General features: G+C 38.2%; 1 protein-coding gene across 4 annotated transcripts; it reads left to right on the top strand.

Moving 5' to 3' along the window:
- The first annotated feature begins 139 nt into the window (after positions 1–139).
- On the top strand, positions 140–13,051 carry lsm14aa (LSM14A mRNA processing body assembly factor a). 4 transcript variants are annotated; one of them, XM_081711917.1, is made up of 10 exons: positions 140–411; positions 1,208–1,365; positions 1,560–1,695; positions 2,754–2,873; positions 5,803–6,069; positions 6,253–6,336; positions 7,375–7,554; positions 8,438–8,600; positions 8,869–9,106; positions 9,281–13,051. In XM_081711917.1, exons 1-10 carry the CDS (start codon positions 291–293, stop codon positions 9,299–9,301), a joined length of 1,488 nt encoding a protein of 495 aa, XP_081568043.1. In that variant the 5' UTR covers positions 140–290; the 3' UTR covers positions 9,302–13,051. The 4 variants fall into 4 exon arrangements, with proteins under 4 accessions (XP_081568043.1, XP_081568042.1, XP_026859038.2 ...); XM_081711916.1 differs by having other exon boundaries at positions 9,278–13,051; XM_027003237.3 differs by lacking the exon at positions 2,754–2,873 and having other exon boundaries at positions 9,278–13,051.
- The last annotated feature ends 282 nt before the right edge of the window (positions 13,052–13,333 follow it).

Below are 13,333 nucleotides of genomic sequence, written 5' to 3'. Positions count from 1 at the left end.
GACTTTTGCTGGTTTACAAATACAATTTATTGACATTAACTGTCATACACAACACTTGACCAAACGTGAAGACAAGGAAGATGTTTAGCAGTTTATGCCTCCCCCAACTCTCGACGTCACTTCCTTCTTATGCCACGAAAATGAGGGCGGCCATATTGCAGCAGCCAAACTAAAGAGGCGTCCTAGTGCCTGTGTCGAAATTCAAAATATTCATTGAACTGAAGTGGGACTACAGGGGACTTTAAATTCGAAATTACTTTAACTTTAAACTCGAAGGCGTCTAAATCATCATGAGCGGTGGGACCCCGTATATCGGAAGCAAAATCAGCCTCATTTCCAAGGCCGAGATTCGTTATGAGGGGATCCTCTACACCATCGACACCGAGAACTCCACCGTTGCCCTCGCCAAAGGTGCGGTGTCGTGCCGTTAGCCGGACCACCAACAGCTTGTACACTATTGCATGCCTGCGTCCGACTCATTTGACTGTGTCTGGGGACTGGAACATAACTGAACTTCTAGCAATTTAGCCTGGCTAGAAGTGTGTTGGTTGTAGCTGGCTAGCATGCTGAGCACTTTAGCCAGATAACTGCCGTTGATGTGTTTTAACGTAGTTGGCTAATATGTTTGCTAGCTAAACAGGGGAAGCTAGATTTAATGTTATTGGATTTGCATCTAGATCGCCAATATGCAGTTAAATATATGACAACTGTCTAAAAAGCTAACCCTAGCCAAGTAGCAAGGTAGCTTGCCAACTAGATAGCTATACTATATGTCTAGATAGCTACCTTAGCTCACCTAGGTTAGATATGTTAGGCAAGAAAAGCTTGAGCACTGTTAGACAGCCAACTGTTAGTCTGTTAAGCGGAGTATCCCTTTACGATCACTAGCTAGCGACCATAAATAATTGTCCAATAAACTGTCTGGTTAGCTGGCTTTCTAGCTTGTTTATCAAGTTTGTTTATAACTCGTATCGACTACGTCAGACAGCTAAATTTAATACCGTGATTACAACACCAGCACAATCAACGGTGTCACTCAGTTTTAGCTAGCATTTGTACCTCTGTAACTCAAAGTCGAAAGGCAAATACTACAGCTATAATGTGTGAATTGGTATATTTCTAAAATAGCTTTTGAAGTGTTATGTGGTGTGTAGATGGGTATTTGTTGAAGTGTATTTGGTTCTTGATCAATAAATTTCCTCCTTAGTGCGCTCCTTTGGAACTGAAGATCGCCCTACTGACAGGCCTATCCTGCCCAGGGATGAAACATATGAGTACATCATCTTCAGAGGCAGTGATATTAAAGACCTGACAGTTTGTGAACCTCCCAAACCTACTTTGCCTCAGGATCCTGCCATTGTTCAGGTAATTGTTCAGTAATTGTTTCACAAGCTTGTTTTAATGCTTTAAATTTCAGTAGAATAGTAATATCAGAATGGACATGAACAAGGTCTCCATACACGTTTCCCATTTAACTTCAAATTAAACTCATATAGGGCAAAGATTACATGATAAAGTATCTTGACATATTTTGACTCTGACTGTATGTTTCTGCTCAGTCTTCAATGGGATCTGCAGTGCCAGCATCATTCCAGTGTGGAAATTCATATGGACTGTTCAAACAGGCTCCAGTGTCCTCATATACCCAGTTCACTGCCAGCCCACTGGTTTCACCCTCATATGGGGGTGTTGGTGGTAAGTGTTTCCTCTAGTATAAGGTGTACATTTCCATATTAAATCATGAGCATCAGTATATCCTAGCTGGTATAGGTCAAATTGACCAAAATCGATTTTGGATTTAAAAAAAACTTTGTTAGATAAAATTTAATTAATGCTTGTGTTATGTATGGGAAATTGCTTTCAAGCTCAATTAGATGATTATACAAACTGTGTAAATGAAGGATGATCTCATAAGCTAAATTAGGTTGCACTGAAAATACATAGTTATGTAGGTCTAATTTCTGTTACACTGTAACCCGTTTGTTTTGCAGCCTGATTTCTTTAACTTTAAAGTAAACTAATTTTACAGACCCTTGGTGCTGTTATTTACTTCCTGATTTATACTGGCCTGGCCTATTGTTTTAAACGCAAACATTAAATGTATTACAAATCTGGAATGTCAAGGTATAGAATATACAAGTGTGTGTGTGTGGAATACCCATTATTATCAAAATAAACCAATTAAATCATGAGGCAAGACGTTTAGCAGTTGGGTTGCTTTTATTTATATTAACACTGAAATGGGCCAGCTACTCCTATGATTTGTATATTAGTATTGGAAAAAAGCAAAACGGTGATAAATCATACAGGTTGAATGCCACACTGTTTATAGCCTATATTCAGTTACCAGAAAATTAGAATAAATCTACAGTTGTAGGGATCATAAATCAGTAAAACATTTTTTTTGTGCATGCATGCATGCATGCATGCATGCATGTGTATGTGGAATAACTACTTTTCAGTCTTTATTTTTTTAAATCTAACTTTTATTTCATGTCGTACTCTTCCTTTGTATGCCTTGTTGTTTCAGTGACCCATTACAACAAATGTGGAGGTGCAGCATGCCATGTTAGACATGAAGTAGCAGTACATTTTTGGCCGGAATGTTAAAAGAAGTTCCACTATGTCATCTTCATATAGAACAAGTGACACATGGACTGGGTCAAACGTTCTCATGCTCTTGATCAATTACCAATACTAGATATTCTTTGGTTATTTTTTGTAATACACAAATGCTTTTCCTTTCCTCACAGGAAACTCATTGGTCTCCTTTGGGAGTGACACAGACATGGTTGCAGCCCTGTCTCAGAACAGTGCAATTGATTCTGCTTTCAGCAATGACACTTACTCTCTGAATACACTCATGCCAGAAGGTAAATGGTTCCATAAGGACCAGACAAAGATGGGTTGGATTTGACCTGTTTTGGATTTAAGGGATAATAAATCCTGATATTTATAAGGAGTGTTTAATTCAGAGTAAAAAAATCCTTAATGGGAGAATCAAGAAATAGAATGCTTAATTGGATTTGTATGCAATTTGGTAGTGGCTGAATTATTTGATGAACAAAAGACCAAGCAGGAAATAAGAGAATTCAAAACATAATTTTGATATTGAGTGCCCATTTTACATACAGTGATGATGCCCATGTCTTTATATCAAAGCTGCCTGGTGTGTTGTAACAACTGTGGAAGGTGTCGGAGGGAAGGGGTGTAATGGAGGCTATGTTTTGATACTACAATGTGGGTCTTTCACTGCAGTTCTGAGTGTCCTCCACCTGGCGTTCTACACTGAATACCCTGGACTTACTCCTTACTTGAGTTATCGCACTCAACTCTTGGGTAGAAGCTGTTTCTCAGTCTATTGATGCAGAATTGAATGGTCCTGAATCTTTTCCCTGGTGAAAAGAGGTCAGAGACTGTGTCCATGGTTGGATCCCTGCTGTTGTTGCTAGCTTTCTTATGTTGACTGATGGCATCAAGTGTTAAAAGCTTGGAAGTCAGTTACCATGATCCTCTGTGCTGTTTTTACCACCCATACTAGGTCTTTATGATTGTTCTGGTAGAAGTTTAATTGGTGCTGAGCAGAAATCTTAGTCTGTTTTAAGCTTGCATTTTGAGGTCTGTTGGTGAGGAAATCCATAATGCATGAGCAAGGTTAGGTTCCTAGTCTCATGTTGAGGTTCAGTACAAGTTTATATGGTATTATTGTATTAAATGCAGAACTAAAATGGATGAATAATGTTCTAAATATATATTAGATGGTCCAGATGGGACAGGCTAGTCTGAAAAATTAATTGCATCATCTGTAGTTCTGTTTGATAAGTAAGAAAATGACTTTTTTTGTGCACAAGAACAATGGTCATAGATTTGTGACATGGTTGGGGGGGATTGTATCTTGCTGTAAAACGAGATTAAAAATGTTGGTGAAGATCACGGCCAGTTGATCGGCATGACTTCAGTATGGGAACTAAAACCCTAACTGGTCTCGCTGCTTTTGAAATGTCTGTTTTCATCAAAGTAAACCTTACCTGGTGCCGCTGTAGGATGAGAGCTTGCTCCCCTTTGGGCAATGTCATGTGAACTCTAACTGCTTTTTTTTTTAAAATAATTTTTTAAAATAATCAAAATCTGCAAAGAACTGGTTTGAGGATGCCAGGGAGTGCAGTGTCGTCATCTCTCCACTGCTGTGGGTGTTATTGCTTTCAAAATGCACTTCTATGCACGTTTGCTTAGCTTCTTTAATGCAGTTTAAATCACATTTCTTTAATGTGATTTAGTCTCCAGCTACAATCACCACTCCCACTGAATGTGTGTTCAGCTGACTGTTTATAGCATCATACAGTTCCTCCAGGGCTGTAAACGGCTGGGATTATGATGACAGATGAAACTCCCTTTGCAGAAATAAGAGCCTGTATTTTACTGCCAGGTATTATATATTTGAGAAACAGGCATTGCTGGGGCCTCATTCATATCCTGTTCATAAGAAGACATTTCTTCTTAAAACCCACTTGCACAGTTTACACAACATTCTGAAATTCACCAATGTTTCTTGTTTAAAATGTCTTTTTTGGTAAGAACAGAATCTGCACACATTTGTGTACATTTGGGCACATTTAAGCATTAAGCAAACCTTTTTCCATGTGTGCATACAGCCCTGCAGTCTCATGGCCTTTTATGGGGATTGGTAAGCTAATTAGGAACAACTGGCATGTGCTTTCAATTTACAAGCACAGTGGTATTCATCATTATAATGTAACCCACCTAAATTTCACAAGCATGCAGTTAAGGCTAGCACCACCCACTTTTAGTGAATGAAGTTTATTTCCATCATGCCATGTGGCAGGTTTTTTCCCTCATAACTATACAGAGATGCACCGTCTCTGAACAGGAGCATAGAGAGAGGGGGAGATTGAGAGATCTGGATACACACTCATGGGTGAAATAACAGTTAAATCAGGATGAATAAAAAAAATAAAAGACTAACATGGTAGTGTGTGTGTTTCCTATTTAGCAGGGACACTACTTTTTTTACTTTTTTTTTTTTTTAAACAGTGTCCCGCTAGATCAATAGGCTTGTTAGGGATGGTACCTACCAGCCAAATCTTTGTAATAATAATCACACTACAGTCCGTCTTGTGCAATGTTATCCTGAGTCTTATTTCGCCCAACTTGTTGATGCATCACCAGGAGTTGGTGTGGAAGAGACCAGGCAGGGTTTGTGTGGGCTGGCTCTTAGCCTGGATTGTAGGCACCCTTTCTTATCCCAGTTTTAGTTTTGTGTCCTTGTGCCATCTCGGTAGCCTCTTTATTGGATTGATCATTGCTCAAGTTGTGCTCAGTCATAATTGTAAGTCGGTTTGGATAAAAGTGTCAGCTAAATGCCATCAATGTAAATGTAATGATAATGCTGGGCTCCACACAATGCAGGATCTCGGCTGGAATAAAGTTAAAGATTTTGGGAGTGTAATCCTGGCATCGGTTTCTGATATTGGGAAGTTCTGCTTGTTTGTAGTTCATATGACCCGTTGAAATGCCAACTGTTGTTTCTTATATTGTCTTTGAATATAAGTGGTTTAAGATGCATCAGTTATGTTATCAGGTTGAAGTGTCACATTTTTGCATGCTGTTTGTTTTTTTGTTTTTTTGTACTGCTTGAATGAGTAATAAATGCATAACAAATTTCCTCCCAACTAATTCCAGTCCTTTACTTCCGGGTGCCTGCATCACCTTAAATTTCTATGCGTAATGGTACTGTTCTGTTGTACACCTCTGCATCTCTAAAGGCTCTGTCCTCACCTGTAGGTGGCAGCAGTCCTCCACTGGAGCCTCTGCATAAGAGCCCATCCCTGGATCCAGCAGCACCACCAGCCCCAACAGTCAGCAGTGCCACGAGTGCACCCATGGGCCACAAGAGCCCTGTAGCTGCTCGCCTTGCAGCGAGTGGCAGCCAGAAGGCCGTGGATATTTCAGAGCAGAGGAGGGGTGAGGGCTGGCCTAGGCTACGGTCAGGACTCAGGCATGCTGCTGGAGATGGAGCTAATGTAGTTCACTCAGGCTTGCACTCAGCAGGTGAGGGTAAACTGTTTTGTTTTTGATAACTTGGGTTTTTTCAAGTTATCATGACCTTCATTATAGATGTAATATTCCACTATGCTCAAGTAGCTGATCTACAGAAAACACCAAGCAGTTGGCCAACAAAACTTGAGCTTGTTCAGGGAGGGTGGAGACTGCATATTTTGTATACTGTCTCAGGTGCTGAGGTGCTAAAAACGGCTCCGCGAGCAGACTCTGATCAGTCCAGAGGTGAAAATAAGGATGTCTCTAAGCGGCAAGCAGGTTATTTGCTATAATGACTTTTCCACTCGCTTCTGCTGTTGCATGTGACATTTTGTTTTAAGCCTTCATGGATCTGTCTGCTTCTCATGTCCAGCTTTTCTAGCTTAAGCCCATTTCACAAATAGTGTGTCTAAGTGTCTAACATCCATGGAAATATAAAGAAACCTTTGACACATCTGCCAAATTCCCTGTTATTTTTACACCTAAATTCTTTACGTTTTATTGTCTTATATTCAGCACAGTATCAATAAGTACATAAAGATGTAGTAATCTAAGTGATCTCTATTTTAATGGATAGCTTAAGGGTCACGAAATGGCTTGCCTAAGCACTTGTTTTGAATGTACTTCCTCTGACTCTGCAGTCAGTCCATACTTTAAGTCTGATTTATAAGTTAACAGTTGATTTCTAAAACGGAGCCTAAAGTATTAGGCCTAAGCAACTGGGTGCATTCAGACACTGAATATCAGAACATGTGGCTTAGCTTTGGACCAATACATTGATTTAACAGACCTATCTGAACTGAAGAATTATCAGATGTTCCACAAAACCTCAAGTAGCGGTGCAGATCGGTGGCTAGGATGTTGCTTTCCTTTTCAGGAAATTTCCTAATGGTTGATGTTACTGGGTTTATGTGAAAGGAGCCTTACTTGTATTTTATATATTGTGTGGGATGTTGAACTAATCTCTGAATATGTAGTAAATTAGTTGACCATGAAGTAGGTTCCAGATCAGCTGTTTGCCTGCATATCATCAGCTCTTTGTCTGTATAAATATCAGCATATATATCATGGCATGATGTATTTTATACCATCTTTTTCCTTTTTTGCGTTTGATTACCAATTATACAACATAAGCATGTCCAAATAACTTGTTTGTGTATTTAATGTTTGCTAAGCAATTACATGATTGAGTTAATGTTTTACCTCTATGACAAGCTAGCACTTATTTTGTCTCTCATGGCTGTTTAGCATCTGTAGATTGTCCTGAAGGAGAGGGGAGAGAGTGTTTTTTAATTCAGGTCTCTCTCTGTTGTGCAGGTGCTGGCCCACCAGCATCACGCCGTAGTCGTGGAGGAGGGCATCGTGGGAGAGGGCGTTTCCCTGTGAAGAGAGATGGACAGATGAAGTTTGAAAAAGACTTTGACTTTGAGAGTGCCAATGCCCAATTCAACAAGGAGGAGATTGACAGGGAGTTCCAGAACAAGCTCAAACTAAAAGGTAAGGATGGTGCGGATTTACAGCCAAGGTTTATGTTGGACTACAGTGCCCAATATTGTGTACCTGTGTAATACAAATGCCAAATAAAATTGTCAGTTTAAATAATTACACTACATATCAGTTAGTGCACTTTAGAAGTTTAGAGGAATTTAGATGTGTTTTATGTGCTGATTCCATGGAACAGTATTAGTTTATGGTTTTATGACAACCGGATCAAAAATACGTTGTTATTGTGGTGTAGTTTTAGCATTTGATCCAAACTGGATTTTGTGGCCAGGATTCCACAAGCGCAGAGTAGATTCCTCTCTGAAGTTTAGCATAATTCCTATCTTTCTGTTAAAACTGAGCAGTGATTCTGTGGTATTTCAGGCTAGGAACAGGTGTGGAGTTTTTTTTTTTGTTTTTGTTTTGTTTTTCCTCATAATTTTAGGGGGCAGTTTAACAGGTTAATTAGCAATGATTAATTTTTCTCATCAGTGATTTACAGGCAGTGTTCTTTTAAGCACATACAAACATAATGTTTCATGTTTTAGCTATATAAACGAAAGCCCAAGTCAGATTACACCCAGAGGCTGTTTGGTGCTTTTAGCAACACTTATTCATGTCATAACCTGACATAATTTAACAAAAAATCAGCAGTTGTTTTCTGTAAAGAATGTGCAAAGGAACTTGTAAAAACTTGCAATGAGTTGTTAAATTTTACTATTGGTGAGGCTTTGAAACCAAAAATGTAAATGGTGAATAATTAAACAAGTACATATTGGTAAAGGGGTATTTGTGGTTCCTTTAGCCAGATTGGTTTCATATCATGATATAGCAGTATACTGTGTGAGCCTTAACATTTCAATAATACTTTCAAATTTGGTTGTTTGTGTGTATTTAGATGAAAAACCAGAGAAGGCTCTGAATGGGGAGGATAAGGGTGACTCTGGGGTGGAGACTCAGAACAGTGAGGGGAATGCTGATGATGAGGACCCGCTAGGACCCAACTGCTACTATGACAAGTCCAAGTCCTTTTTTGACAATATCTCCTGTGATGACACTAGGTTGGTACTCCTTTTGTTTTTGTTTTTCTTTGTTTACGCCCCCTGTTATTTCCTTGCATACAAGGGGTTACACAAGATGCTGGTTAAACTTCTTAGTCTTATAATTACAAAGTGTACCTGCTATCTACTTTAGCTGTTGACATGTAGCCCTATAAATGCAGATGTGTGTGGCTTTGTAATGCAGTGGTAGGACTGGGAGGTCATGCCCTTGCAGACCTGTGACCCACTTATTTCTGTTGTAATATGAATGGCGGTGAATATTTTCCAGGGAGAGGAGGCAGACCTGGGCAGAGGAGAGGCGGATGAATGCAGAGACGTTTGGCATCCCATTGCGCCACAGCAGAGGGCGCAGTGGCTTCCGGAGCCGTGGGGGTGCAGGTTTCCGTGGGGGGCGTGGTCGTGGGGCTGGTCGGGGATCATTTGGAGCTGCACATCCAGGTGGCAGCAGTTACAGAGGGGCTTTCAGAGGCCACGGAGGACGGGAGTTCGCAGATTTTGAATACAGGGTAATGTTTTTTGTTTTTTTTCTTATTTAATGGAATAAAGCCAATAGTGTATTATCTAATGATGCAGAGAAAAAAATATATATATATTTTGGGTATTGGGTTTTGTCTGTGTTTAGTTTTAGTTAAATGTCATCAGACTTGCTCTTACTCTCTCTTTTTGACTTTTCCCAGAAGGACAACAAAGTAGCTGCATAGTGCAGTGAGAACTACATCCACAGGAAGATTCAACTCTTGGGTATTTACTTTTTGGCTACTACTTTTGACAACAGGACTGAAGAAGAATTTACTAGCTGTATATTTGTCACCAGCACTGGTGTGTACCTCTTGAAAAGTGGATATAAATGCAATTTATTTTCCATGTCTTCTTGGAGTGGAAATCTAAATGTTTGTCTTTTGAAATATTAACCCACATGGAAATATTTGATGGATATTTTTTTTCCTCTCTAAACCTTCTTTCCCTTTAGTACAGAGCTTGAGATGATCTGTTAGTTGTAAAGCAACAGTGTACATATGCCCACATACTGTGAGTACTCATCATGGAATTATCATCTTTCCCAATTTAGCACCAGAATATCCAGTTTGGGTCTTAGTTGCAGCTTTTTACTCTATTTTTCTATACAAATGTTTCACTTTAGTTAGGTAGTCAGTGTAATTAAACTTTCAGTTCAAATAACACCTAGTTTGGTGTTGGATTTCCATAAATTGTCCAAACTACTACAGTCCATTATTGTGCAATAGATAGTTTAAGGAAACATTGCCCATCAGTATGAGCTAATGTCATAAACACTGAGGTAAACCTGTGTTGACAGAATTAGCATTATTTTCCATGCTTAGTGTTGCCCCTTAAAAAAGAGAGGAAAAAACTACTGTCTCAAACATGAAGCTGAATTTGACCACTTCATAGTTACCTATATGCACTATGCCTGGTGCGTTTGCATCACATCAATTAATAGGCTCTCGGTGGCCACTTTACACCTACTTTATAGCTGTCCTTAACAGGCTATATGATCAGCAGTCAGTTGTAAGTTACCCATGCATTTTGTGGCTCTACTGTCCAGAAGTTAGTTGACACATGGTAGACTGTCTTACTGTGCTCAGATGTTGTCATTGTGTTTGCACTGGCCTCTTCCATAAAGACCTGTTTAGCAGAAGTACATGTTTTAAATGTATCTAATAATGCCATGGGTGTATGCAAACATTTACAAACATGTCAGTAAATAAATGATGCATTGAGAGGATGAAAAATAAAACATCTCTCTATCAAAAAAGAGCTCTCCTTTAATTGTATGTACACACAGCCCTTGGACAAAGCTTACCTAAGGGGTAGTGTACATAAAATGCAAACTTTGTTTTAGATACATTTGTATTTGTAAATGTTTGCATGTAGAGTATTTATGTGTATTTTATTAGTGTTTGTGTATATTCATATACACAAACATAAACATAAATGAACAGGTAAAATAGTTGCAATTTAATAACATAAGGTACAAGACGACTTCAGCTGTAAGGCAGGTGTAACTAATAAACTGAACACTAGTTATGCTTTATTTCAGACATGTACATGTCCAAATTATATGTTGAGGCATTAATCTGCTGTTTTAAGAGAGTATTAGTGTTTTTGTATGCTCAGAAACTACACTAATTACCAGTGTGTAGTAAGTGAATGTAATGTATAGGTGGGGTGTGTAATGTAAAGATTTGTGCCACTCAGAAGGCTGTTAACTTTAGTTCGTTACTGCATTACTGCATAGTTTTAATAGCATGCTCACCTGGTGACATTTGACTGGATATTATGTTTGACTTATCTGTTCAGAATGTATGTTCACAAGTTTTGTCTACACCTGTTACTCAAGACCTTTGTGTTACTCAAGACCTTTTCACAGTCCCACTTAAAATGAAATGTTTACTTTCATGTGGTGTTACTACTGCTCATGTGAAGTCTATTCTTTGAACTTGAGGTCTCCCTTACATTTGATTAAGATACCTTTAACCTAGCTGGTAACATTTTCAATTGGGATGCTGACACTGCAGCCAGATGAAATGGTGTCAAAGTATTGATAATGGTTAAATATTTAAAAATAACCTACAGCATACTAAATTTTAAGAGGTTGTTAAATGTTAGTTTCTTTAAGTTTATTTATATGCTGTATGTATCATGCACATATTTAACCATTATCAATAATCAATTACCTCAAGCTTGCGAACAGTTCTACCTCTCGCATCTTATGGTAAGACAGTTCAATAAGACAGACATTCACTGTATATACAAACACTATACATTGCAATCCATGCAGTCAATATATAGAAGCAGATGTGAAAAAGTTTAAAGCCACAAAATGTTATCATTGTCAAATAGGTATTTTGCTACAAGTTACCATGGGCTTCATAAAAGAACAACTTGAGTGTAAAACTTTTTCCATGTGCTTAAATTAAATTAAAAGTAGAAGGTTCTCAGAAGGATATATTGGCATTACTACTTCCCTATGTTCCCATTGGCTTAACTTGTGGCTTGATGTTTAGCCGCCTTTGGTCCTATATTCAGGGTTGCTTTTTGTAAGGAAGCATGTTAAAGAATTACAGTCCCATTTTTTGTTTAATTGCAACTTTCTGGGACTGAAATGTATAATCTGTGATGTATTCTCACAGCTTTTGGTACTGGAAAAAAAAACATCTCATCTGGCTGTTCAGTATCACACCTTATCAGTTATGTATTGAAGAAATTTCACCCTGCAAAAAAGTTATTTGTATGTAAAATACCAAAAAATTCTTAGTGCAGTGTTGGATTTACTTTATGTATTATGGTCTTCAAATGGACTAATATATTACACTGACACACTACATGACATGACAATGCCAGATGATCAAAATCTTTTAATATTGGCTAAATGTTTCTGTTATACCCAACTGCAAATCAGGTTGTCTGGTGTACGTGTCTTGAATTTTAGCATTTCAGCAATAACATTTATTTATTAGTAGTAGTACTGTTTTTAAATGTCTCGTTTGATGATTGAAAAACTTATTTTACTAATGGGAAACTTGGTATACTGTTCAATGCCATAACATATTAAAGTGCAGATAGCTTCTTGTAGAGAAAAGCATTGTTTTGAATTGTGGGAGATTGGAAATGTACATTTGCAATTATCCTCTTTGTGTCAGTTTCTGAATTTTGAGGGCTTATTATACTTCAAGCATGGCTAATTTTACAGAGTAGTTGTCTGGACATGTGCTATTTATAATAATATAGTCAAAATATGGCCATGTTTTGTTTTTTTAAACAAAATCTTATATGCCAGCCTTTTTACAACTTAATGTCTATTTACCATGTCTGTAGAGATGGAGTAGAGTCTTCTGAAAAAATATACTGCATATAAAACTGATACCAGCTCTTGAAGGGTTGCATACTACCTAATCCACTAATAGATAGGCTATAGTGAAATATCTGCTTTAACCTTACCAGAAACTCAATAATGTTATGATGAAAGCATTTAATGCATTCAGCTTTACTGTTTAATTGGTGTTATGTAAGCCATATTTTCATGAAATTGTCATTGTTTGTAGAGATGTTTTTTTTTTTTTGTTTTTTTGTTTTTTTCCCAAGCTGTCATTAAAAGCCAGTAAATTATTTGCCCTGTCTGTTTAACAAAAGGCAGGTCTTGCTGCTCCATGATCAGCTCTTATTGTTTTACAGATTTTTCAGCTGCCTTTACTTTTTAGACAGGGAACGTGGGCACTGCATGCTGGTAGCAGAAGTCTCCAAATGGTGAAAGATCTATGGCATATACTGTTACTAACATGTCTTGAACATTTATATATCTTTTTTTCCCCGCTATTTATTTACATCCACAGTAGGCTAAAGTTCATGTTCATTTCAGCCATAGCATGGGGGGTGTACCGCAATGTAAAGGGATTTTTACTCTGACCCAAGAATAAAGTTGTTAATTATTACTTGTTTCGTGGTGAATTGAGGTTCTCTAATACAACCTGAATTTCTGCAAAACAGAATCCTTGATTTGCTTTGCATGTATCTGGAAATCCTAGGCCTGAGAAATTGTTTAATGCTACCAATGTATGGTACATGTCACTACAGTGACCAATGGTCAAACCTATTTCAGCTAAGATTGAGAAATGCTGAGGTTATGTGCAATCAAGTTGGCACTGATCCTGATGGAAACGGTACTTAAGCATGTAGTGGGCGTGGCCACAGGCCGGCTCGCCATTGGTGCGTTC

Source organism: Electrophorus electricus, chromosome 4, assembly GCF_041902795.1.
Source record: "Electrophorus electricus isolate QZ-2024a chromosome 4, ASM4190279v1, whole genome shotgun sequence".
NCBI lineage: Eukaryota > Metazoa > Chordata > Actinopteri > Gymnotiformes > Gymnotidae > Electrophorus > Electrophorus electricus.
This window is presented reverse-complemented; position numbering and strand designations above follow the sequence as displayed.

Excerpts from the sequence above, each read along its gene's own strand:
- lsm14aa (XM_081711916.1), top strand. The coding sequence starts at position 291 with ATGAGCGGTGGGACCCCGTATATCGGAAGCAAAATCAGCCTCATTTCC. Across the intron at positions 1,366-1,559 it reads AGGATCCTGCCATTGTTCAG|TCTTCAATGGGATCTGCAGT; the intron begins GTAATTGTTCAG and ends GTTTCTGCTCAG. Across the intron at positions 6,337-7,374 it reads TGTCTCTAAGCGGCAAGCAG|GTGCTGGCCCACCAGCATCA; the intron begins GTTATTTGCTAT and ends TCTGTTGTGCAG.